Source organism: Myotis yumanensis, unplaced genomic scaffold (genome assembly GCF_028538775.1).
Source record: "Myotis yumanensis isolate MYYU_CA2020_CCGP unplaced genomic scaffold, mMyoYum1.0.hap1 SCAF_10, whole genome shotgun sequence".
NCBI classification, from domain to species: domain Eukaryota; kingdom Metazoa; phylum Chordata; class Mammalia; order Chiroptera; family Vespertilionidae; genus Myotis; species Myotis yumanensis.
Window position 1 is genome coordinate 8,149,093 of NW_027223761.1, and position 26,657 is coordinate 8,175,749.

The window sequence follows — 26,657 nt, forward strand, 5'->3', positions numbered from 1 at the left end:
TTGGGCTGCTTGGGGTCCTCGCTCACCTGCCTGTGGGACCCCCTCCCGCACCCCTCCATGGCCGGCCTGCATTTCGTGTCTCACTGCCCACCAGTGCCCTCCCCCTCCCTCCCTCCGGGCCAGCCTCAGGGGTCCCCCGGTAAGCCTTGCAGCCACACCTCCACGGTCTCTCCTCGAGCTGTGATGGCAGCCATTCCTGCCCAGCAAGCCCTGTGCCCATGAGGGGACCGGAGTCTGCCCAGTGCTGGGCTGGGTGACTCTGCCACTGGAGGTCGGGGGGAGCCGGGGTGCAGCCCAAGGAACCCCAGATGAGCGTGCTGGCCTCGTCCTCTGCAGCTGGGCTGCCCTGCCCCTCAGGTGGGTCTGACCACCGGGCCATCCATGGATACAGGCCCAGGAAGGGGGCACCACCAGGCCCTCCTGCCATCCTGCCTGGGCCCTTACTAATACCTCTATTGTCCCTGTGACTCTACGCCAGAGACCACTGCCACCCTCACCCACAGACAGGAGGGCGGGCGAGGGAAGGGTCCTGCTGGCTCCTGGCTGGAGGTGGGATCTGAACCAGGCTGACCCCTCACCTGCCTGATCACCGCAGAAGCCTTGGCTGTGTGTCCTCTGTAACGCCAGGGAGCCCAGGGTCTGCGGGATGTTGGGGGTCCCGGGATGCTTAGAGCCTCAGCCAAAGAGGAGCCCCCCAAGCTGGGTCAGACCACCTACAGCCGGTTTCATTTCGCTGGGCTGACCGACCCCGTCTCTCCGGTTCCCAATCTGCTCAAGGAACTTGAAAGTTCACTTCTACTGACCCCAGGTCCCTTTATGTCATTCTGAGCAGTGGCCTGTTTTCTCTGTTACAGCCGATCAGAGCCCTGGCAGCAGCATCTCAGGGTGAGTGGCTCGCTGCTGGGGGTGTCGAGGCCAGGCGAGGGTCAGGCCGGGAACCCCAGCTTTCGGAGCAGCCTCTCCTGCACGGTGCGGCTCTGCCTTGAGCTCCGGCCTCAGAATCCAAATGAGATGCCACGGAGGCCAGGAGGCCGGGAGTCGGCACAGCTGGAAATGGTCTCTGTGTGCCGAGGCTTAGGCTTTGCACCTGCTCCGGGTCTCCGGAGAACTAGGGCTGCGGGAGGGAGTGGGGAGGGGGGGACAGAGGGAACGGGGGCGGGGGCTGGAGGCACTTGGGGGGCCACTGCGTTCTGCAGGGTGCTGTTGTCCCCAGCAAGAGGTGGGGGACAGCCTCTCTGATTGGGACTCATGCCTCCGCTGGACCTGAGGGGTGGGTGTGGGAGCTGGGTGTCTCTGGGGCTCTGGCCCCTTCCCCTGGCCCACTCCACTGTCCCTGCAGGCCCCAGGCCCCAGGACACGCTCTGAAGGTCACTGCCACAGCCCAGGGATCTGAGGGTGGCCTGGCATTCCTCTACTCCCACTGCCCCTGCCCTGTCCCCCACCCCGCCTCCCCGCCCCCTCCCTGCATACACCTCTCAATCCGGGGACTCCCCCACTTGCTCACGGAGTTGCCCAGCAGGTCACAGGACACCCCCTTATGTTTGACTTTCGGATAAACGATGAATAATTTTTCAGCACGAGTGTGCCCTACACATTGCACGGGACACGCTTACACTAAAACATTGTTTGTTGTTTATCTGAAATTTAAACCTACCTGTGTGTCCTGTGTTTATTCACTGAACCCAGCTGCTCTACGGGTGACGCTAATGTCGGGGAAGGGAGAACGTGCCGGCTGCAGCCTCGCCCGCGTGGCCCCTGAGAGGTCGGGTCGGAGCGGAACCAGGCCCGGCAGTCCGAGAGCTTACTGTCTGATCCACACCCGCGACGGCCCTTTCTTATAGTGCAGCTCGGTACTGCTGACCGACTGGACCAGGGGACAAAGAGGCGGTGGCGTGGGCCACACTCCTGGCGGCCTGTGACAGATGGCTGCTGATACTTCCCTGGGTGTCATGCCGTCCAGGCTGTTGTAACAAAAATATTTATGGCGGCACTTTTAGGAGCACAGCAGTCACCAGCTAGAAAGCTTCCCTGTGCGCCGAGGACAGAGGCTGGTCACAGGTCACAGTGCGGAACCGAAGTCGGGACCCAGGAAGGAGCCCCATTCGGCACCGGCTCGGGCCCCCTGCACTGGGGCCACCCAGGGGTGCGAGCTGAGGGGTGGGGGGCTCGGCAGGACGCAGACCCGGAATCTAGCGTTTCTCCCTGCTCACCGGACCCTGCTGGTGAAGGCAGGATTTCAGATCCTGACGTTAGGAGAAATGGTGTTTTCCATCACTGCTTTAAGAAGCGGTTCTATTTTTATTTCTCTGGGTGGCCTTCCGTGAGTGAGAACGGCCGCCTCATCCATAGAGCGAGTCTCTGACACGTGACCTGCCTGCGTGCTCACACACCCACGGGCTCGCCACGCAGCCCGCTGGGAACTGATCCATGTCGTGGGAACCGAGGCCAGGGAGGCAGTAAGGGACCAAGTCGTGTAACCCACAGGTGGCAGGGGAGTGTGTGGGGGGAAGGGTGAAACAGGTCCCCAAACCACGGGCTGGCCACCCGGCCACGTGACGGCTCCTGTGCTTCAGTTTGGGGAGGTGAGATGCCGGCAGCATCCATCTTCTGCAATTCTGCGGCTCCTCGAGGCCCTCGTCGGGGGTCATCTTCCCTGCCCGTGTGCCTGCGACCACTGCCCTGGGTCCCCCTCCGTACCCGGATCAGCCCACTGGCAGCCCAGCCCCCGCTGGACTAGTGCCCCCGACACCCCCACAGCTGCACTCCCGAGGCCCTGCCATGCCTCCCTCTGCAAAGATGCAGGTACCCAAGAAAGTGGTGTTTGGGGTTCCATGTGCGTCTCTAACAGCCACACCCAACCATACCGGCTTCACCTTCAGGTGAGCAGCAAGAATTCCTCATCCCAACCCTTAGTCCGAGACGGACCCCCCGCCCCCGGGGGGGAGCCTGGCCTGGAGCTCGAGCCCCTCCTGGGCCCTGGGGAGCGGGCAGGAGGACCTGGTGCTGTGGCTCATTCCCAGAAGGGGCTGGCACCAGGGTTCAAGGCTCTCGGGGTTGGTGGCAGGGGACTAACGTGCTTCCCGTGAGCACGTGTGTGAGCATGTGTGTGAACGCGTGAGGGCATGACAGCATGAGCCGACACAAGGCGATCAGATCACACACAGCCTCACTCTCTAAAGCAGCGGCCGCCAACCTTTCGGACCTCACGGGCCACTGGTGGTCTGCAGACCACCGGTTGGCGACCGCTGCTCTAAAGGGACTCCGGGAGTCGGCCGGGTCCAGGCCAAGGGACCGGGCATGGTGCTGAAGGGCTCCTCAAAGAAACGGGAAAAGAAACCCCTCATTAAACCCAAATTTCACGGGGAAACAACACTAACATTGCAAAAATGCCAGTCTACCAGCTACTCGCCCGCGGAGAAGCGAAGAGGCAAATTCCGGGAGATACGGGCTCAAGCCGTTGAGCTACCTTCACTGTAATTATCGACATCCACCATCATTATTAGACATTTTCTCCCGCTCACGTGGGGACAGTCTCGCCTGTGCTGCAGAGACGGGCGACCCGGTTCTGGGGGCGAGGGGATGTTAGCTATACTTCCCCCAATTCCAGGAAACAATAATAAAAACCAAATTGAAAACATAAATAAAGGGTCTCATTACCAGCAGGAGGGGTGGGGAGGGAGGCCGGGCTGGTCCGCCTTCCCGCAGCTCCTCCAGGCGGGGCCTCTCCAGGGCCATATGTCACTAGACAAGGCAAGTCAGTAAAGACCGTGGCACGCGAAGCCCCAGCTTGCCGGACCACCAGCGTCTGTACGTGTCGGTGTTCCCATCACCATCCGACGGGAGACTCCGCACAGAGGGCTCTCTGCTCAAGGCTTTGGGCACCTTTCCCTTCCGCAGGAATCCTACACCCAGAAGGGCCGAGGGAGGAGAAAAACTCACACCACTTGCGTTCGCCTAGTAAGTGTAACCTCCAGCGCGGCCCCTCCCCTCCTCCCCGCCGTCGTGGGGGCAATCCTGGTCCGAGAAGGCGTGTACGCCCTGGAACCAGAGCCGGGGCTGGGGGCGCGGGGTCCTGCTGTCTCTGGAGGAATGGAATTATGCTCCAAACTCCCCAGCTGATCACCAGAGAAATGGTGCCTCCGCCTCCCCGCCCCGCCAGCCCGGGGGGAGGGGGGCGCGCCAGGCCGTGCTCCCTGCGCTGTGGACCCGTCCAGTGTCCCATCTCGGCCCTGAGAAGCCCATGGAGGGGAAGGAACGAAAGGCACCTCGATGCGCCTCACTATTAAGAACAGGACCCCCGTCTTTTTCTAACCTGTTTTATTTTATTTTTTTAATTGTGGTAAAAACATACGTGAATGTCTTAGGCATCTTCAAGTGTGACTTCAGTGGTGCTAATACTGAGCAAGCACTCCCCCAGCGTGGTGCTGGACTCCCCGCCTCTTACTCAGGTGCCCGTGGGAACGCACAGGTGGGGTGTGAGGAGCACGGAGGTGCCTTTGCCCCCCCACGTGACCCCAAGATGGGTGGCGAACAAGGCTATGGGACCCTGGATTTTGAACCGCACCCCCCCCCCCCAAGCCCGTAAGAGGTCCCTCCACTTGCCAGGCTCCTCCACCCCCTTCCACCAAAGTGTGGGCTCCTCGTCAAGCTGGGTGGGGGACACAGAGCTTTCTGGGGCTCCAGGACAGCACACCCCATCTCTGAAGTGCGGGAAAGGCCTTCTGGGTCCCAAGGCCAGATCCTGGCCCCTAGATTCTGTACCCCTGGCCCTGGAGTCGTCGGGAACAAGGCTCCGTCTCTCCCAGGACAGCCCTCGCTGGTGAGAGGGGGGGCACAGACTCCCGCGCCCTCCCTGCTTCCCAGCACCCTCAGCTCTTCCTCACCCCCGCGCAGTGGTGGATGGCAGCCAGATGGGCCGGAAAAGAGTGGAGTTCTCTCTTGGGGGTGCCCCCAGGGTGAGCTGAGGGGAGGGGTGAGGGGTGGCAGGGCTTGCTATGCTGCCAGACACCCCCTTGCAATCCTGCCCCCCGAGGGGCTTGGTCAGGCTTTATTGTGGCGAGTGACCTGCCTCAGCCCAGCATGAGCGGGAACTGTTCTCAAGGACACAGGACTCTGGGCCTCCAGGCTGGCGACAGGCCCGAGGAGACCTCAGGCCCAGGGGTGCAGGTCACATGGGCAGCATTGCCTGGTGAAGCCCAGTCTCAAATTATCCGAAGGCAGAACCCAGTTGGCCCAGCAGGCAGAGGGCACCCTGGTCCAATGAGCCCAGGTTGGGCGTCACCAGGCACGAGCCAACATGACGCGGAGATCAGGGCGTTAACAGCGGGAAGGCCCCAATCTGGACAGACAACCCCCACAGGGCTCCCTTCCAAGCAAGGCCTGACGGCGCAAACACTGACCACGCACGCAGCACGCAGAGCACCGCTACCAGCTCGGGACAAATACTGCACCTTGCCCGCCGGCGAGCACGCTGCCGTCTCCAGGATCAATGGACTCCTGGGACTCGCAAAAAGCCTGACACCTCAAGAGAAAAGCAGGCAGAGGACACGAGTAAGTGATTCTCGAAATGCAAATGGTTACCAAGTACATGAAAAAGCAGGCATCCGGCCTCACCATCAGCGGACGGACGGCACACGAGGGGAGAGTCGCGTGTCACACACGAGCCAGCTCCGAGAGGCCACGGCGGCGGTCCCAGAACAGCCCCCACAGGGAGCAGGACCAGGAGGAGCAGTCAGCTCAGCTGGACTGTCCACGGGCACGTGGTGGTGCGGGTCGGAAGGCTCATGGAACTCGTGGCCCTGCGTGGGGAAGTTTATCGCAGGAAAATGATCAGAGAGGCACGGAAACGGATCGCACCAGGCGTCCTGCTCACGCGTGGAGGAGATGTTACCACAGCCTGCACCGTGTACAGCTCAATTTATGAGTCCACTCGACTGGCCACAGGAGCCTGGATAGTTGATTAGACCTTATCCTGGGTGTGTCTGTGAGGGTTTCTGGATGAGAGTAAAGTCAGAACTGGTGTGGTCGACTGAGTGAAGCCAACGTGTGGGTGGGCCTCGTCCGATCAGTTGAAGGTCTGGAGCCTCTGGATAGACCCAGAGGCTGACCCTCCTGAGTACGAGAACACACCTCGGACCGACTGCTGAGCTGGGACATCGGTCCTCTCCTGCCTCCAGATGGGAGCTGCCATCACTCTCCTGGGTCCAGCCTGCTGACCGCACGTCCTGGGTCGTCAGCCCCATAATCGTGACCCAGTGCCGTATAATAAATGTCTTTCTCTTCTCTCTATATGCATCTCATTGGTTCTGTTTCTCCGGAGAAGCCCGGCTGCACACACAGTTGTGGATGCCTGCTTCCTCCTCCTTGTGCCTGGAAACTCTCAGATGGCGCCCCCGTTCCTTCTTTAAGTGTTTGGTGTCACCCTCCAGCTGGGCTCCCGCCTGGACATTGTCTGCACCGAGGCCAGCACCGGACAGGGCGGACGGGAGCCCAGCCATGCCGGGTTGTGCTCTTGACCCCCATGAGACATTCTTCTGGGAATGTGTGTTGAGTTTGGGAATTTTTGCAACAGACAAGACACAAGGAAAGGTGCAGGAGGAAGCTGGCCTGAGGCCCTGGAGTGAGGGCAGGCTGGCCATGAGGATGCAGGACTGGGCTGAGAGTGGGCAATTGCCTGGAGGACATGGGAGGCAAGCAGACAGGTCTCCCATGAAGCCCCAAGAAGGGCTGCACAGAGACTGAGAGGTGGTCAGAGAAGGAAGAAAGACCCCGGAAGCCCAGGGGTGGGGTGGGAGTCCTGAAAGCCAAGAGGTTTAGGCGGGGGGGAGGGGGGGGGTGTCCAGATGAGAATGGTCAAGAAGGCCAAGTGCTGCTGAGGGCAGAGAGATGTCAAGGCCTGTGGGCTGGGGAGACCCAGGTGACGGTGGCAGGCACTGGTCCAGCAGAGGGAGACATGGAGGCCGCGAAGTATGTCCCTGGCAGGTGCCCCTCCTTCAGACACCACGGCCCTCCCTGGGTGACTCTAGGTCTGCCTCCAGCCAGATCTCACCCCTGGATAATTTCTCTAGTCCAAGGTTCCAAACGCTCCTTAAGTCCAACGACACCCCACTCCCCAGCCTGGAATTGAGCCTCTGCCTGTGATGATCCCTTTAGTGCAGTGGTTCTCAACCTTCCTAATGCTGCGACCCTTTAATACAGTTCCTCATGTTGTGGTGACCCCCAACCATAAAATTATTTTCGTTGCTACTTCATAACTGTAATTTTGCTACTGTTATGAATCGTAATTAAATATCTGATATGCAGGATGTATTTTCATTGTTATAAATTGAAGATAATTAAGCATAGTAATTAATCACAAAAACAATGTGTAATTATATATGTGTTTTCCGATGGTCTTAGGAGACCCCTGTGAAAGGGTCGTTCGACCCCCAAAGGATCGAGACCCACAGGATGAGAACTGCTCCTTTAGTGCCATGAGCTCCACACAGGGAAGACCCTGACTGGCGCTTGCACACCTTTGCAGCCTCCTCACTTAGTACAGCCCCCAGGACATGCAAGGGCAGAGAGGAGCAGACAGCTGTTCTGAGGGCTAGCTCCACTTCCTGGGCAGACAAGAAAGATGCAAATAGGTCCTCCCAGATGGGGCTCTGTAAAGATTCTGGAGTTCATACAGCCCTCCCCCAAGGGCAGGCTGGAGCAGGGGACTGTCCGCAGCTGGCCATGCAGAGGTGGAGCTGCAGCAGAAAACGTACGGGTGGAACTTGGCATCAAGGACTTGGCTGCAGACCCCATGCTATGTGCAGGAATCCAGTGGCTCCAATGCTGTGGGACCCCCAACATCAGCAGGGTTCTGGGCTCCCTGCTCCCGGCCTCACCTCTCCTCTCTCACCACCCTCTGCAGCACCTGCTTAAGGAAGATTTTTCTACAAGAAACAGGTTTGGCTGCCTCGGCAGACGATTCTCCAGACCTGTCGGTGGCCGGTGGCCCTGCACCCTGGCCCAACCGTCCAACCCGACAGAAGGGTCTGCACGAAGGCTTGAGAGCTGCCTCCCCAGGGTGGCCACTGCTGGGTGACTTCGGGCGAGTCCTTTGACCTCGCTGTGCTGGTCACGTTGTATACCCCAGAAAACGGAGCGCAGGAGGGCCAGGAGCGCAGGGAGGCGCAAGGTCACGACTAGGCCACGCGCCCCCGTTCCCGGGGGTGGGGGGGGCGACAAGTCTTTCCTACCCCGTTGGTCGCGGCAGCAGGCTTGGCGCGGGGAGACAGGGGCTGCAGATGGTCCACCCTCATCTGGCCCAGGCGGCCCGGCGCGCTCCCGCTCCGCGCGCTCCCCCCACCCCCGCCCCACTGCCTGCACCGACCCGGGGTCGCTTTGAGAGCAGGTGGGCAGGCCGGGCGGCGAGCTGGAGCCCCCCGCGTCCCGCCCCGCCTCGGACTCGCCCCCACCTCGCCCGGACCTCGCCCGGACCTCGCCCGGGACTCGCCTCCTAGCGTTCAGCTCCCCCGAGCGCTTGGGGCGGCTGGGCGCGCGGAGGAGGGGGCGGCGGACGCGGGCGCCGATGATTGGCCAGACCCGCTGATTGGCCGATGGGGGAACCACTCGCAGCCGCAACCTCTGCAGCGGGCTTCGCTCGTTCGGGCTCGGGTCCACTCGGGTCTGCTCGGCTCGGCTCGTCTGCTCGGCCGCGGACCGACTGACGGGCGTGCGCTGGAGGCGCGGGGCGCGGGGCGCTGGGCGCGGGGCGCGAGGCGCGGGCCTCGGCGGCGGCGGCGGCGGCGGAAGCCTAGTGCCCCCGCCCGCCCGGTCCTCTCGCAAAGGCGGAGGCAGTGTCGCGGGCCGCTGCGGAGCGGGGCGCGGGGTCGGAGGCGCGGGGAAGAGCGGGGGCGCGGAGCAAGCGCGGCCCACCGGGCATCGCCAACCCGGCTCAGCAGACGGACGGACAGACGCGGACCGACGCGGCCCCTCCCTGCCGCCGCCGCCCTCCCGCCCGGGGCGCCCACTCGCCGGCGCCAGGCCCGGGAGCGATGACATCGACGGGGAAGGACGGCGGCGGGGCGCAGCACGCGCAGTATGTGGGGCCCTACCGGCTGGAGAAGACGCTGGGCAAGGGGCAGACAGGTGCGTGCGGGCAGGGCCGGGCCTGGGGCTGGAGAACCGGGCGATTCGGGACCTGGGGGCCGGGGTCAGGAGGACCTGGGGCCCCGAGGGGGACGGGCAGCGCCGCGAGACTGGGGGGGGGGGGGGGGCCGGGACTGGGGAGGACCGGGTCACCGGGAAGGACTGGGGGCGCCGGGGGATCCGGGGGATCCGGGAGGACCGGGGGGCGCCGGGAAGGACCAGGACTCCGGGGCGCACAGGCCCGCCGCGGTCGGGGAGGCCGTGTTGACGGCGCGCCGAGCGGGGCCCAGGAGGGAGGCCGCCCCGAGTGCGGGGCTGCAGGCCTGGCCCAGATCCTGCCGGCGGCCGCGAACAATGGGCGGCCGGACGCCGGGTCCCGCCTCGGAGTTCCGCAGGCCGCGTGGCTGCGGTCGGCCGGGCGCGGCCCAAGGACACGCAGCTCGGACGGGGACGCACCGCGGCCAGCGCCCCTCGGCCCGGGCTGCAGGTGTGCGGCCCCGGCAGCCCCATTGTGCGCCCGGGCGACCAGGCCCATTGTGCCGCGGGAGGAGGGGGCCGGGCGGGCGCCCATCTGCCGTCTGCCGCGGCCGCGCTAATAGGCGTGCCGCCCGAGCAGCTGCGCCCCGGGCCGCGCGCCCCCCGGCCGCGACCCCCAACTCCGGGTGGCGGGCAGGTAGGGAGGCCGCCCGGTGCGGTCTGCGGGCCAGCGGAGCCACCCTGGCCTGGCCTGGGCCGCCCTGCGCGGTGGGAATGGAAGAGTGCTCGGCCACTGAAAGGGCTGGACAGCGCCTTTCTCCCCTCCCAGCCTCCGCTCGCTACGTCTGCGACACTGCGCTCCCCAGAGGAGGGAAAAAGGCTGATACCAGGCCCCTCCGAGGATCAGGCCGTAGATCCTCCCAGACCTGACCTGACCCGGGCCTGTGGGAGGGAGAAGGGGCTTCCTGGCTGGTTCTGGCTTTCAGGGAGCAGGTTAGGTCCCAGCCAGGCGGCCAGTCCCCTCATCTGGCTGATGTTCAGAGTCGCTTTGTGGGAAGCTGGGCTCAGCCATTTTCTTTTTTCTCCCAGGATGAGCCTCTCCTGGCGCACAGAGGTCCGATTGGCAGTGATCTCCCTGCCACTCGGACACCCGTTAGACCTGGGAGAGGCAGGGGAGGAGGGTGAGGCAGGGCTGGGCCCACCACCCGTGCAGGGTGGGGGCCTGGGAGGCAGCTGCTCTAGCCGGGTGCTGCAGGCCTTCCCAGAGCCCCCCAGGGTGGCCTGGAGGTGGAGCTGGAAGGTGGTGTTTGGGAGGAAAGTGGGCCAGGGCCGGCTCTCTCTCCGGAGGGCAGTGGCTGTGATGTAAGCAGCGAGCATGGGGCATCTGGGGTGGAGGCTGCCCCTGTCCAAACCCTGGATAGACAGCCCCCTGTGCCAACTGCTGAAGCACCGAGGGGTCCCTGGCAGTTAGGGCAGTGACATTGGGAGTGGTGATGGCATGGCTTGGGTTCGAGGAGGAAGAGGAGAAGCTGTCAGACAACCTGGGCTCCACGGAGTTCAAACTACGCATGTTTCCTGGGAGGAACAGCTGTAGTTGGTGAAATCCGCGGCAGGGGAGGGGCCTGGGGCCGCACAATGTGGGAGGCAGTGAAATAACCTAATTATTGTACCAATAAGATGTTATAAGGAAACATCAGCGTGTAAGTGATGACAGGGATGAATTACACACAGAGCGTTGCGGGCCTCCGTGGGTAGGCCTGGTCCCCGTACTCTCCATTGAGTTATACCATCACACAGTTAATTATAGGAGGTCGCCACTGTAATTAACAGTAATGAACACAAAGGGTGTGCTGTGTGTGTGTGTGTGTCAACAACACACCACCATGTGCGGTCTGGAAAAGAGCTCCAGGACGCACAAAGCCAGCAGCCTCCCCCTTGGGGAAAACCCCCCGCCGGCCTAGTTGAGTGGCCACCCCAGGGGCTTTGTTAGTCCTGTGTCCCCTCTGGCCCCAATGACTGGAGTGCCTGGTTCCCAGGAGGACTGTTGGTGCCCATCTCTCCAAACCTTCTGTTGAGGGTCCTCTGGAGTTTGGTGGACGTGGGGCCTCCTCGTGTGCGACTGCCTGGCCTGGCCACTGGGCTTGCCAAATGCCGAGAGAGTTGCGATTTCCCAGGCCCAGCCTTTCACTCCGGAGGCAAACATCTGACCTTAGCTGGGGGCCAGGAGCCCCTGGCGGGGACTGTGCGTGGGCACCTTCCGCCCAGGCTGGCTCTCCTGTCCCACGGCCACAGTCACCTCAGCCCCCTTGTCTTGGCCCAAGTCCAGTGAAGTGGGAGCTGTCGGGTGGTGCGAGCGGCCTGGGGCAGCTGGGCCTCTCAGCCCTTCCGTTCCAAGCCAGGGCCTGTTGGAAGGTGGGCCCGCTGCTCTGCCCCAAAACGCAGACGAGAGGTGGGGGGTGCTGCCTGGGGTGAAGTGCAGGTGAGGGCAGAGCTCCTGCCCTCTGCCCTCCGCATGCTCCTCTGGTGAGGGGTTCTGTCACTCATGTTGGGGTTGGGCTGTGGTCGTGAGATCATCTCCCTTCTGCCCCATCTCCCCTGCACAGCTGTCCTCGATGGCCTGGGGTGGCCTCTGCAGGCAGCCCCATGTAGGCTCCACTGGCCATTGTGGTTTCTGGTGGTGAGATGGCCGTCAGGGCCTGATGGGGCAGGCGTCGCTGTGCTGGGCGGAATCCACTGCCAAGGCTCTGCCTGGCCTCTCCCACATCCGGAAAAGGCTTCTTCAGCTGGGGCAGGGGATGGGAGGCACCCCAGGCACGACCAGATCTAGGAGGGCGTGTCACTTAGGCCGTGAGGCCACTATCTCTACAATCCCAAGAAGTGGAGGAGGGCGCGGTCCTGCCCAAAACAGAGTGTAGCAAGCCTGGTGGGCTCAGCTCCCGTAGGGTGGGTGTAAGCTCGGAGGACTCCTGGGAGGAGGTGGTAAGACCCCTGAGAGGAGGGGGGAGAGCAGGCTCTGGGAGCTGGGGTCCACAGTAAATTGTGCAGCCTACCCTTGGAAACCTTCCAGTGGGCAGGAGGTGAGAGAGGGGGCTGAGCAGGGCTCAGGGATCAGTGGAGCTAAAGAGAAGAGACGGGGGTGAGGAGGCCTCCCTGTTGCTCACCTGGCTGGGCTCTCAGGCCGGTGGGTGGGCCTGGGGGAAGAGCCTGGGCTGTCCCCCTCCAGGTTCTCAGGAGACCTTTAGGAGAATCAATGTGGGGTGCTGGTGGCAGGCAGGCTAGAGAGGAGTCCTGGGGTAGGGGGAGCCAGTGAAGATGGAACAGGTGACCTGGGGGAGAGACAGGTGAGAGTGAGAGTCTGGCCAACCCTGGGGTGACCAAGGCCAGGAGCTGGATGGGAAGGCAGAGGCAGCAGAGGGAGGGGAGGTATCCGGGTGGGGTTGAGGCAGGGTCTGGCTGGGGTCCTGCGGGAGGTGCCATGGGGGTGCTGAGGCCAGGAGAAGGAGCTGGCCGTCCTGCGTGGGCTGGACTTGGGTATGGGGCAAACGTGGACAGAGCAGGATGCGTGGGTCCGCGAACGCTGACCGAGTGTGGACTGCCTGTGGTGTCTGACGGTCACTACCATGGGCAGGTCACGCTGGTCCTTGCTGTGTGAGCCCGGAGCCTGCTCCTCTGTGCACCCGGCCGGGCCTCGGTCTGTCCAACCGCTTTATAAGCCAGGAAACCAGCTCCGACGCAGCACTTTGGTCAAGGACAGCAGCTCCTTGGGGACAGAAGGAAGGCACAGTCTGCTCACTGCACGGGCCTGAAAGTCCGAGGAAGCAGGACCCTCTTCCCAAATCGCTGTGGGCAGTGCTCCGGGCGGGGGGTGGGGGTGGGGGAAGGCCTGTGTGCTCTCGGCACCCCATCAGTGACTTTGAGTGGACGACACAGCTCCCATGGCACAGGCTCTCTGCCAGGAACCCTGTGCTGGGGGCAGGGGGCAGCTCTGGGTGGGCTGTCCCTGTCAATCTCAGGGTGATGAGCTCATGCCACGAAGGATGGGCCGTTTCCTGCAGGCGGGGTCTGGTGTCGGCAGAGCCCTAGGACGCCGTTCCCAGAGTGGCCCCTGCCCACGTGGCCTGCGGTGGCTCTGAGCATCTGGGAGTTGTCACAGGTCCCCCCTGGCTCAACACTGGCTGTAGGGGACAGGCTCTGCAGGGACCTGTATACCAGGAAGGGCCTGCCAGGCAGAGGGCACAGCCCGGGCAGAGGTGAGAACTGCTCTTTGCAGAACCAGGTGCTGCCTAGGTGTAGCTCTAGCTGTGGGTTCCCCGCAGGAATCACTGAGGACTAGCGTCCCCCCCTCGCACCCCCGCCCCAGGCCCCGGGCTCCCTGCATGACACAGGCAGAACCTAGAAGCCTTCTGAGGTCACCTGTGCTCAGCCTCTGCCCTGACAGGTGCCCTAGGCGCAGAGCTGTCTAGAGCACCATCCAGAGCGGCTGCCCCGACCGCGCATGCACAGGCAGTGCCAGGCCTGGCCCTCACTCTCCACATGAAGCCTGCCGACCCCGGCCCCGGCCCCGAGGTTCTAACCAAGGGCTATCTGTTCCCAGCAGATCCCGGGGCTCCGGGTGTGAATGCTGCTGGGCAGGCAGCCACCCTCGACTGTGCTGGCGCGGAGGGCACAGGGGCCTGGGGCTGAGAGGATCCAGGTCCCACCCATCCGTGCTGGTAGCTGATGGCTTTGGCCCAGCGTGAGTGGCTTGTGTGGACTGGGGCCTCCAGGACTGGCTCCCGGTGCTCCCCCACCAGCAGGACCCTCCCTGACTAGTGGGGCATGTGAGGGCCGTGCCGCAGGACGCCGGGCTCTCCTGCCGCCCACACCAGTGTCTCCCCTGCCCTGCCCTGGACCGGCTCCTGGTCATGGGCCCGAGCGCATGCACCTTCCCCGCCTTCCGGGCGCGCCTTTCTCTGGTTGTTTCTGCTCCTGTTTGCCGCCCTCAGTATTTGTCCGTGGGGTGGCCCCTGGGAGGAAGGGGGAGGAAGGGAGGAGCAGGGGGGAGGGGGGAGGGGGGAGAGGGAGGAGGAGAAGGAGGAGGCAGGTGTGGGCCAGGTCACAGCACCGTCGGCATCCCCCCTGCCTGTGTGGCAGCGCACTCGGCAAGTGTGCCTGGAGCAGACCGACAGGCCCTCTCAGGTCAGAGGCCGGATGCTGAGGGCGGCTCGGGTTGGCTGTGCTGCCCACATCTGGGGACAGTGGGAGGGTCTATGGCCAGTGCTCACAAGGAGCAGTTAGGGCACCTTTGAGGTTGCATGGTGCGCTGGTTTGGAGAGCACCTGTGCCTTCAACGCCACTGGACACAGAACCGGCTTCTCTGAGGCCTTGAGAGGGTCAGGCTGCTCTGATGTCAGCACCTCAGCTGGTGGCGGCACCAAGAGGAGGTGGCGACCACTGTGTGCACCTCTGTGGGGCTGGACCTGGAGCTCCCAGGGCCCTCTGCCTGCCTGCATCTGAGGTGGACAGTGTCCCCGCAGTCTGGGGCTCCTTGAAGTGGGGAAGCTGCACTTCCTAGGGCCTGTGGCCACACAGGGAGTGAGGGGAGTGGAGGTGCCTGTGGCCCCGGGTGCTCCTCCAGCCACTTGGCCAGGGCCCAGGTCCCCCGTGGCCACCGTGGAGCCCACTGGGCAGTTCTGTGTCCTGGTCCTGGAGGCACAGCGTGGGGACTGCCTGCCGGGCTCTGCACTCAGAGGCCGAGGGGTCTTGAGCCTCAGGCCCACAGCTGTGGAGCAGGGTGTCCTGCAGCTTCTGCGAGGCTCTGATGGCTGGGAACCATGTGGGCACCTCCATTGTGCCTGGGGTCCGGCAGGAGGCAGCAGCTGGCATCTGTCAGGGCCCATCTGGGTCTTGGGGGAGGGGTGGGACCCCTGGCTCCTCTAGGTGGGGGGGGGGGGGTCCCTGGTGCTGCTCAGGTCTCTGCGGGAAGTCCTCTTGCATGTGGGAGATCTGCTGACCCTCCCTGGTGCCAGGCCTGGTCAGCCCCACTGTTACCTGCCTGTGGCTGATGTGTCCCAGCACCGGGTGGCAGGTCCAGGGTGGCCTCCGTGAGCCGGGCCCGAAGTCCTGGTCCTGGCCAGGGATGGCCGAGCTGCCCGAGGCCTTGTTCCAGGGGTGCCGGCTGGCCAGCTGCCTCGGACTCAGGACAAGATGGAGGCTGGGCTGGGCTGGGGCTGGGGACAAAGCCGGGATTGTGTGGGCTGGGCCCTGAGAGGCGGCCCAGGCCTTGTTCTGCAGCCTCTGAAGGGCCAGTGTTCTGAGCCGGCAGCTGGGAGCCCCCCACCCTTGTTGGAGTGGCTCAAGAGAAGGGCCCCTTTCTTCCCCGGGTTTTTTCCCCCGAGTGTGCGTTTCATCCCTGGGAGCCCGGGAGGCCACGGCTGGTCCTCGGTTTCCTCCCTGTGCATCGGGAGGACAGCGCCCTTGGGAGGATTGCCAGGGTCATGCAGGCCGATGCGTACAGACCCCAGCACATGTCCTGGGGACATTCATCCTGGCTGGGTGCTGGCCTGTGAGGACGGAGGTGCTTCCCGGGGGGGCTGCTGGGTCCTCGTCTGCACAGGGACCCAGGGCTGGCTGTCCCCAACTGTATCTTATGCCGGCCTTGACTGCGGGCCTGGCCAGGGGTGAATGGAGGATTCTGGGCCTGTGGTTCTGGGCTGTGAGCTGGGGCAAGGGAGGGCCCTGGGAGCAGGGGCCCACGCCCTGCGTAGTGATGGGGGCACCCAGGGCCCCTTGTACCATTGTCACCCACTCTGGGTTCAGGCTGGGTAGGAGAGTCCCGAGGGCAGGGCTGGCCTTCCTGGCCCCCGGGCAGAGGTGGGAGGCAGCCTGAATGGCTTGCGTGGCCTGAGTGACGTGGCTGGAGCCTGCAGACACGTCAGGCTGCCGCTTCATCTCAGTGCCGTGGGCGTCTGTGGGGGCAGCAAGGCTGCCCGGCAAGGAATGTGGCATCTGTGAGGGGTGGTTTGGCCCATGGCCCTGGGTAACTCCAGAACCACTGGGCAGCCACTGGCTTGGGCCAAGCCCTGGGATGGGAGGTCCCTGCATGCTGGGGTGGCTGTCTGGAAGCCTGATGGTCTCTCCTCCCGACGGCTTCGGCGTGGAGCATGGGCCACAAGGCCGGACTAGGTGACGCTGGGACGCTGCCTGGGCTGCCTGGGCTGCCTGGTTGGAGGCCCGCCTGGGCCCCGGCTGGCTGTTTCCCTGGGCAGGAGACCTCTCTCCTGGGCCGAGCTGAGACAGGAAAGGCACTGGCCAGAGGTGGCCGCAGGGTGGGGCAGGGCGGGGCAGGGTTGGGTAGGTCATTCTGTCCGAGACTGGTCCATCGGCAGTCGGCCCAGTGTGTCCAGCTTCCTGGGGGGTGACTGCCCCAAGCTGGTGCCAGGTGGGCAAGACCAGTTGAAGCCCCTTCCTGGGTTGGGAGCCACAGGCTCTGCTGGCCCCACCCCTGCCTGTCTGGCAGAAGCCTGGGTGGCACTTGGTGGGTGCCTGTGGGAGTTCAGGGAGCCCCAGGGAGAGAGTATGGCCTGAGGCCTGTGTGAGGAGCAGGCCCCTGCTCTTCAGGGTGAGAGAGGAGCCAAGTCCCGGTGGGTGAGGGGCTCCTCTGCCTCTTCCTCTGCAGCCCCTGGGCCAGCCCCACGTAGTCCGGAGGGAGCTGGATAGGCCGTCCCATCCCAGGCCCAGCCTGACCGCCCCCCCCACCCCCAGGAGTCAGCCCGAAGCACAGAGCAGTGTGACTGTGGGGTCCCTGGGGCAGGGGTTCCATGAGGAGCCCAGACTCCACTGTCGATGGTCACATGTCTCCATGCTTCCGTTTCCCCATCCAGCTCAGGCATGATGGTGGGTGAGGCGGAGCTGGGGCTCTGAGTCACCCTCGGGTCTCAGGTGGGCCACGGGGCCTGGAATGCCCCCCCAGGCAGGGTTGCTGCAGGGAGAACCAGGTGAGTGGTGTGTGCTCATCCCCTCAGTGCAGGTTTACGCGGAGCTCACTTCTGGGATGGGCGGGGATTGTGGCAAAGCCGGGCCAGGCCAGCTGTGCCTGCTGAGGGGCCCAGTCCCAAGGCCTCAGACAGATGGCGGCCCCTCCCTGAAGGCGCTGGGTGGGTGAGGGGCTCCCCTGCCTCTTCCTTTGCCACAGGGTGCCACACTGCCCTGGGACGTGGCCCTGCTCTGCCCGTGCCCCTACCCGGCTGACCCCTCTCACTGCATCTGGCCTGCAGCTTTCTTTGTCCCGGGGCCCACCGGGGGTGGGGACCCTGGTTTCTGGGGCTGCAGTCAGGCTGTCCTGGGCACAGCATCTCCTGTTCCTCGCATGCAGGTATTTTCAGACACAGAGAGAGGAGGGCCCTGGTCCCATGTGCCCACCCAGCCCCAGGACATGTGGCCGGTTCCCCTTCACACACCTCCCGCCCCCCGCCCCCCGCCCATAATCTCAGGCATGTTTAACTGTAAATATTTTGGTGCCTGTGTCTAAGAGAAACTTAAAAAGCACAGCACCATCATCGTTGCCCCAAAACTTGAACACGATTTCCAAACCCACAGAAGTCCCCCCAGATGGTGGGTTTCCACTCTACTTGGCAGTTTTGGGGGCCTGCCGCCCCTGGAGGACCGCGGGGACTGGGCCCTGGGCCCTCACCAGGGCGTTTGCGGCACAGGTCAGGTGGGCCTGAGGATCTGCTGTGTCCCTGGGGATGCTGATGCTGGCAGGACCCCAGGTGGAAAGAACTGTGCCCTGTCCCACTCCTTACTCCTGACCTCTAACCCCTGACCCCTGGGGTACTTGGTACCTCTGATCTTCCTTACTCTGCAGTGGTCCTCGGCTCCACGCACAGCCTCTCCCTGGACATGGTGGCCCTTTCACCAAGTGCCAGTTCTCATGCTCACTGCCACCTGGGGCCCTGCAGAAAGGCGGGGACAGAGCGTGAGATGGTCAAGCTCAGGCGGGTGGTCTCGGCCCTGCCCACCCCTGGGCCACGCTACCCGAGGTGTCTCATGTTGGGTTTCATGCCTGGCATGTGCTGCTTTCCTGCAGTCAGGGCTCGGGCTAGGTGGGAAGATGCTCCCCCTCCCCCACTGCATGTGTGCATTTCACGGTGAGCCCTCCGGCTAGGACTGTGCTAACCCGCAAGCCCACCACCTCCATGTACGTGGGGGCTGCCAGGGGCCAGCAACCCGGAGCAGTGTCCCTGGAGCATGGCTTGACACCCAGGGGGCTGTCCGGAGGGGGAGCTGGGGCCCAGGCAGCCTGGGACCCCTGCTCTCTCTGCCCGGGAGTGTCCCTCTCTGCCCGGGAGTGCCCCTCTCTGCCCGGGAGTGCCCCTCTCTGCCTGGGAGTGCCCCTCTCTGCCCGGGAGTGCCCCTCTCTGCCCGGAGTGCCCCTCTCTGCCCGGGAGTGCCCCTCTCTGATCCGCGCTGGCAGCCTGCAGCCTCCTGCCCTCCCGGTCTCCAGGGAGAGCAGTGCAGGCCCAAGGGCGTGGCCTCTACCTCCCGGGAGGCATGTGGGGATGCGGCTGGGGCAGCTCCTCTCTGAAGCCTTCAGGATTGGGGAAGAACCTGTCACCGCTCCTGGGCAGGCCTGGGCCTTGGGCGGGGCGCTGTCCAGCACGGCTGTGCTGAAGTCTGGGGTTCCCACTCCCATGAGGGAGTCTGTGTGAACAGTGGTGCTCAGACCTCCCAGTAGCTGGGCAGACCTGTGGCAAGTCCTCGCACCTGTCTCCCGCCGTGGATTTGGTTCTGTGCTGAGGAGGGGTGGGAGGTGGAAGCCACCTGGGTGTGCCCCCGCTGGTGTGCTCCAACGGGAGACCCGGGCCGCTGGCCCCACCAGAGAAGCTGGTGGCCAGTAGTCCGGGGCTGCCACTGACTTGCTGGGAGTGAAGGGAGGGCCAGGGCCTGAGGTGTGGGTGCCATGTGGCACAGAGTAACCCAGGAGGCTTTGACCACTGGGCCCTGGGGGCTCCCCGGGGAGGGGCAGGCACACCATGGGGTCAGGTCCCCTGGCTCACTCCTGAGACCCTTGTTATGGGATCTTGATGCCTGAAGTAGAAGAAATGCAGGTGTTTGTGCAGAACATGGGAATGTCTCTGGATGGCCTTGGGGAGGCCGAAGGGACCACCAGCTGTGGGCCAGGCTTTGGGGCACTGGACGCAGGGAGCCAACCTCACCCAACCCTCCCACCCCAAAGCACCATCCTGGGCTAAGTGCTGGGCTGGGGGATCTCCCACTGAAGGCCTGAGGCCATGGGGGTCGGGGAGGGAGGGTTTCCTGTTGGGGAGGGTGTGAGGACACCATTGAGGGTTTTGGTGCTGGCTTCTCTCTGAGGCGGAGGCTCAGCTCAGATAGGAGGCTTGCTGACTCAAAGCCCCAAATCCCAAAGGGTGGTGCAGATAGGGCACCTCCAGCGATGCCGGGGGCAGCGGGGGCGTCTGCATGGACGAGGGCTGTGGGCCCCGGGGCATAAGTGCCTTCAGCTTGGTGGGGCTGCAGGGGGACCCTGGGGGGTGCCCCCCCTCTTGGGGACGGGCCCATGTCTGTGCCACCCCTCCTGATGCCTCCTGTGGAGTGCTTCCTTTGGGGTCAGCCAGCCCTGGGACTCTGACCTCAGGACCCTGTGTCGTGCCACCCCCTTTGCAGTGCACATGCTGAGCCCCTGCCCTGGTGACTGTGAGAGGGGGACATGGGCCCAGATGGGTCACTCGGAGACAGTAGTAGTTGTCCCACACCCAGAGACCAGGAAGGTGGCTGGTCCTCACCTCATCCCATGCCATCCCTGGTCCATGGGTCACTGTGGGTGATGCTGGTGCTGCCTCCATTGGGAGCCAGGTTGGGGGGGCATATGGCCAGCAAGGGAGTCAGACTGACGCCAGGACCTGGGGACCCAGCCTGACACTCAGTCCTGTGGGCCCGAGAGATGCTCTGGGCCTGGCGGGGGCTGAGGGGCCTGGGCCCTGACCTCACAGTCTTACTCCCTGCTCCTCCATCCAGGGCCCACAGTGCCCCAGTCACCAAAGTCAGGTGGCCTGCTGGGCCCAGGTGGCTCACGTTGGGTTCTGTGCTGACTCAGGCCTGCTCAGCAGCCCTGTCTCTTTTGGTGCTGGGGGAGGGGCACCTCTGGGAAGCTGGCTGAGCTCTGTGGGGACAGCCCTGACCTGGGCTGAGAGACCAAGGAGCAGCCAGGCCAGGCCGGGTCTGGGGCTCCGGCGGCCGCCCATGCCCACTGCAGGAGCCCCTCGGGAAGGAGAGGCACAGGGCCGGTCTGACCAGTGGCAGGACTACAGGGTGGCAGGTCTCTGCTTTGGGCTGTCTTCAGCGACTGTGTGACTGCCCTTCAGCAGGCTACAGGAGTCCAGTGGCAGCCCTGTCCCCACGCACTGCCCTGGGTTCTCTGGTTCACTGCTGGGCCTCAGGGGTTCACCACTGGGGCTATACTGACCCCCACGTGGGCACCTCATCTCTTGGATGCCACGTGGCTTCTCCCCTGGTGGGGCCGCCAGCTCTGGGCCTCAGAGCAGGTGTGGGCTGAGCGCTGGGGGAGCAAGGTGCCTGTGCCCCCCCCCACACACACACACCCTGCTCAGAGCCCGGCAGGTGGCAGCCCGTCCGGTCACGGGGCGAGCAGAGCAGAGCAGAGCGGGGGCCCCTGAGCTGCAGGATTCTCTGGCATATGTGGGCTCAGGACTTCATAAAGCGGCCTGTGCCCGCAGGCCAGCGCTGGGGCTGACCTGCAGACGGAGAAGAGATGTGGGTACTGAGAGCCTGCTGCTCGGTCTCCCGCAGCGGTGCTGTGGGGTGTGGGGCTCGGGGTCCAGGACCAGAAGGTTAAGAGGTCAGGGCAGAGGCCCTGGGGCACAGAGCAGAGACCTCTGGGGCAGGGAGCCAAAGCCGGAGGGTGTGTGTGGGTGTGTAGCTGGCACATGGGGGGAAGGGCTGCTCCTCGTTCTGTTGGTCCCACCTCCCTGCCAGCCCCAAAGAGGGAAAAAGTTGGCAGAGGCGGCAGGCCCACCCTGGCTCCGTGACCAGGGACAACTCCAGGCAGCGGGCCTCCTGGGAACAGTCAGAGGACTGGTGTGGGCAGGCGGGTGCCTCTCTCCTCTGCCTCTGTCCTTTGAACAAGCTGCCCACTGCCCGCTAAGCAGATTCTATTATTACCCCAGGCTGGAGATTACGTCGCAGGTGCCCTTCCGGGCATGGCAGGCTCTCCTGGCACAGGGCCTGTGTCTGCCTGGCTGTCTGGGGAGCAGATCCAGCTGAGGGGCCCAAAGGGGCCGGGTTCACCCCCAGAGAGCAGCCCTGGGTTTCGGTGCCTCAACCGAGCTCTATCCTGGGCTCTAGGACCAGCCTGGGCCAGATGGAATGCCCAGCACACTGCCCATTCAGCCCAGGGCCTCGGTGTCCGGCTCATGCCAGCACCGCTGGGTTCCCTGAGCCCCGGACCCCCCCCTCCCCGGCCCCGCTTCCCAGGTCAGGTGCTCCCCACATGCAGCTCCGGAAGCTGTGGTCGGGATGCCTGTGCCATGGCTCAGAGGAGGAAATCGAGGCCCAGGGCCTACCCCTTCCTCTGGGTAGAGCTTCCCAGGGCAACCCAAGGGCTGTTCTCCGGGGAAGGAGCTAGGGAGAGGCTGTGGCGATGTCCCCAACTCCCCACCGACTCGCAGGGGTGGGCCAGGAGGGGGTACCTGAGACCATCCTAGTATTGGGGAAACCAAGTTAGCAGAGAGTTTATTAAATGTGGACTGGGGTTTTATTTCAGCTGAACCCAAATCTGACAGTGCTGGGTGGCCCTCAGCCCCGCCCCTGCAGAGAGAAACCCCAAGGGGGAGATAGGAGGTGTCGGCACAGACCAGAAAGGCTGCCTGCTCTGCAGCCGTCCCCCCTCCATCCCTGCCCTGGCCTCCCTGCTGGCCCTCCCAGGTTCCGGGTGATGCGGCTGCTAGGGGAGGCAGCGGTGGGCTGTGCCTTCACTGCTTGACCACAGCTGGCCGGCCGACGAGGGGGCCTGTGTTCTGTGTTGGGGTGGGGCGCACGCAGTGTGCCGGCAGGAGCTTAAGGCGGGCAGGGATGGAGGGTGTCTGGCCTCTGGGGTCTGGTGACCCGCAGCTCCCGCTCCCTGGGGCAGAGGCTGCTGGGAGTCCCGGAGGCTTCTGGGAAGTGTCTCTACACCTGGCTTAGACTGGGAGTGGCTTGACCTGGTTCCCTGCCTGAGGGTCCCCCCACGCTCAGCAAGCCTGTGTGGAGTTGGTTGGGGTTGCAGCTGCCTACCTAAGAGGTGTCTGTGTTGGTGTGTGTCTGTCTGTGTCATGACAGGCAGAGACTCGCTCGGCTTCCCAGAGTAGGTTCCGACCTCATCATCACGGCAACCCCATCACCGTCCCACCATCCCTGGGCCTGGTGCGGTCAGAGCTCTGCTGGGCAGGCTGGGCCTGGACCACAGGCTGTCCACCTCTGCCGTGGACTCCTGCACTCACCAGCCAGCCCTGGCTCACTGACACTGAGTCACTCCTGCTGTCCGCCACGGATCTGCCCCTCCACGACTCACCCCACCTACACTCCCACACGTCCCTGGGGGCTGGCCAGCTGCTAGCCAGGGCACTGCCGCTAATCACGCTCCCACGGCCATCACACCACGGCCATCACACCACGGCCATCACACCACAGCCAGTCACACCACGGCCATCACACCACGGCCAGTCACACCACAGCCAGTCACACCACGGCCAGTCACACCACGGCCATCACACCACGGCCAGTCACACCACGGCCATCACACCACGGCCAGTCACACCACGGCCAGTCACACCACGGCCATCACACCACGGCCAGTCACACCATGGCCAGTCACACCACGGCCATCACACCACGGCCATCACACCACGGCCACGGCCATCACACCACTGCCTTCACACTGCAGCCGAGTCCCCTGGGGCAGGACCCTCGGCCTTCCCTTCAGAGCAGCCCCTGAGCCGGCCCTCTGCTGCCTGCTCCCCACGAGCCTCCGACCCCTCCTTTCCCTGGGCCCTCAGGCCTGCCGCCCACCTTCCGGTCCCAGCCTGCAGGGCTGGCTGGCCACCCAGCATCCACCCCCAGACCTGAGGCTTCTGAAACTAGGACACCAGCTTAAAAAGAACACAATTTACCAGATGGGATTACGGAATAGTCACTGGGTTCAATCAGGATAGCTCATTGGTCTAATTTTACAGTACTGAATTGAAAAGCCGGTTAGTAAAAATCGAATGTGGTCATGTGCCCCGAGGGACTCCAGAGGTGTGGTCCCTCCTCCAGGGAGGAGGAGGGACATTCTGGGCGGGATGGCTGAGAGGGGGCACCCAGGAGCCAGGCAGCCGTTTGCCATGGCTTTGCCCAGTGAGTGCCCCCTGAAACTGTGTGGCTCGCAGCCCTTGTGCCCAGATAAGGTGGTGGGGTCCCCGTGGGCACCCGCCCAGACCTGAGTGTGGCCGGCAGGGTTGTGACCTGGCTGCATGGAGGGGGTGCCCTGATGCGGGTGCTCTCCCTCCACCCCCTGCCTCCCTCTCTCCAGCACACCCCACCCCAGCCCTCAGGTTGCCTGACCAGCACTGGGGCTGTGCCCTTAGGATGTGGTGCTGAGCATAGAGTAGGCAGGCGCCCTTCCCCTCCTGGTCACTAGCTGGGTGGGTGGGCTTCCCATGGCTGAGGGAGGTGCGGGTGGGTCCTGCTATGTCTGGGGGAGCCCCTGTCTGGAGGTAGGGACACCATGGGGACCACAGCAGAGGGGAGCAGGGTGAGTGCAGTGGGTGGGCCTGTTTGGGGGCTCCTGGTTCTGGGGGAGTAGGTGCTGGGTTGGGAGGAAACCAGGTGGGGTACTGAGGGAGGAAAAAGGGTACCCTGCTGCATCATACACCCCCTGGGTCTGCTGCTGCCTCTGTGGTCGCCATGGCAACCAAGGAGCTGCTAAGGCTGGGCATCCTACTCTGCTGAGGAGAGGGAATACCCCTCCCCCTCCCCACCAGTGCTCACCCTCAGCACCTGAGGGTGGGGGATCTGCGTGGTCTCTTGCCAGGACTTCCTTCCCCCCTTCCCCCCTGTTCTGTCCACGCAGCCCGGTGTGGCTGTGAGAGGAGACCCCAAGCCTACTCCTTCTGCAGCCCTGCAGCCCCACCGCGTGGGACTGAGTGCAGCGTCCATACATCCCTGTGGGCTGGGCCCAGGACTGCAGCCCTTGGAAGGAACTGATTGACGTGGCTTCATAGGGACTTCACGCCACAGCCCCAGGCTCCAGCCCCATCTCCCGGATCCACGGGGGAGGTGGTCCTGGACGGTGGGCATGAGGAGAGGCAGGCTGGTGCCTCCTGCTTCTGTGGCCCCCACATTTCTACCCCGAGCTCCACCTACCTCCCACTCCCAGGCCCTGTGCCTGAGCCTGGAGTGCCGGCCCTGCTGGCGACCGTCCTTAAACTCTGCAGGTGAGTCCTCACCAGCCAGGCCCTCAGAGGCCTGCCCTGCGTGGATGACCACTGAATTCTGGTGTGTGCTGGGCACTTGCGTTTCTTAGAGAAGCCCGGCTCCTCCTCGGCTCCTCTGAGGACAGTCGAGGTGGGTAAGTCAGAGCTCCTTCCGTAACTATTCCCCCATTTACCCGCCTGTCACTCAGGGCCGCTCTGAGTCACCGCTGCAGCTGCCACGCACTGGGTGGTGATGCGTCTGTGTGACAGTCCAGAGAAGGCAGACTGATAGTGACAGTGAGCAGAGGCGGTGACGAGGTGAGAAAGGGGCACTAGCACCCCTGGGGCTGGAAGAGGGACCGCTGTCCTGATCGCCTGCCGGTTTCAGGGTGTGCGCCCAGGTGGAAACCGGTAACACTCTGTGGAACCTGGGTGTCAGTCACACCTCCCCGAGTGTGGAAAAGCAGCTGGGGTGGGAGCTGCTGGGGAAGTAGGTTTCAGGGAGCAAACCAGGAGCCAAACACAAAAGGAAAAAGGGAAACCACAAGTTCAGGCCTGTTGCCGGCTGTGGACGGTCACCGCCAGGCCAGTGGCTGTACCTCTCTGGGCCTGAGGCCTCACAGCCAAAGGGGCACCTGTGTGAGCCTCACGGAGGTGTGAGAGCTGCACTGTGACGATGGTGATGTGCTCAGCTGCTGACGCGGCTGATGCTGTGCATGTTGGTCACCTGGGACCTCGGGGCCGTAGCCGCCCCTGACTGCAGAGCGTGTGGTGGCTCCTACGCTCCCAGCCTCCTTCGTTCTTCGGGAGTTCATCTGGGGCAGCAGGTGCAGGTGAGGCCACCTGCTGGGCACTGCTCTTTAGTAGCCAGGACTGTGCCTCACCCCTGGATCTGGCCTTGGGGTGGCAGGGTGGTTGGCTGGCCCCGGGGCCGCTCCTTGGTGGGTGCACAGCAGGGGAGGCGGGTCAGGGACCAGATGGGCCATCAGCCATTCCCCAGGGCAAGACAGGTCCTGCCGGGGGCAGGGTTGGCGCTGAAGCCGGACCAGAGGAGGGGCTTTGGAGGCTGGAATCATGGGAGGCTTTGCCTCGCCTTCTGTGCAGGACGCAGCTGTTGGTGGGGCTGCAGCCAGGCCCTTCGCTCGGGCCAGGGGGCTCCTGGACTAGTGGGGGCTGCACCAGCCTGCTCTGAGCCCACAGCCCAGCTGATGGAGCAGGAAAGAAGGGGGTGGGGAGAGCTCTGAGTGCTGCCTGCCTTTTCTGCTCCGTTGCCATGGCAACAGATGGCGGTTTGGCAGGAGAGAGGAGGGGGAGGGCTTTGTATGAGGCAGCTCTGGGTTTAGAGACCAGCTGGGGATCCTTCAGGGATAGGAGTGTGGGGGAGCTGGCCGCCAGGCTGCGAAGGCTCCTCCTTTGGGGCCCTCAGAGCAGCCCCCTTCCCCTGCAGGGCAGGTTTTAGATGCAAACCCATCTGAGCTGTCACAATGGCCAACTGGCCCACTCTCGCCCACCCCTCCCTCTCCTCCTTGCTCCTGGGCCAGAGGGCTGGGAAAGAGGCCATTGAGCCTGGGTCAGTGGGCAGAGTGGGGGCTGCAACTGGGCAGTGGTTGTGGCTCTGCCCCCCCTCCCTGCCCTGGAGTTGGGGGGAAGGCATGGCTGGGGCACAGCAGTCTCACCTCACCCCTGTGCGGCCAGACTACAGGGGCACCCACCACTGGCACTGGCACTGCCCTGGAAGATCATGTCCCAGCCGGTGGGAGGGGTGAGGCTCAGCCTGCACCCCAACTCCGGCTCCCACTGCACCACCCCTCCTCCAGGCCAGGCTGGCTCTTCCTGCAGAGGCAGCTTCCCCCACGCTCTGCCCAGTTATTCCTGTGTGTTTATGTGTGCGCACACCTGTGTGAGTGAGTTTATGCGTGTGCATAACTGGGAGTCTGCATGTGTGGAGAATGTGAGTGTGTGAAAATGTGAGTCTGCGTGTGTGACTGGGTGTGTGAGAGCGTGTGTGTGTGCCCAGTGTGAGCATGAGTGTGTGTGTGTGCAGGATTGTGTAAGAGCATGAGTTCGTGTGTGTGTGCACAAGTGTGAGAGACATCCTCCTTCCCATTGGAA

The 26,657-nt window shown here is 64.0% G+C and overlaps 1 protein-coding gene across 15 annotated transcripts in view; it reads left to right on the forward strand.

Annotated features, from left to right (window-relative positions):
- The first annotated feature begins 8,908 nt into the window (after window positions 1–8,908).
- Window positions 8,909–26,657, forward strand: part of BRSK2 (BR serine/threonine kinase 2) — a 50,208-nt gene continuing 32,459 nt past the window's right edge. For all 15 annotated transcript variants that reach the window (XR_011472950.1, XR_011472953.1, XR_011472951.1 and 12 more), the window contains exon 1: window positions 8,909–9,120. Coding sequence is in view for 11 of the 15 variants with exons in the window: in XM_070427726.1 (XP_070283827.1) it covers window positions 9,027–9,120 (94 nt within the window). In the remaining 4 variants the exon portion in view is untranslated. The remainder of the gene's footprint in view (window positions 9,121–26,657) is intronic.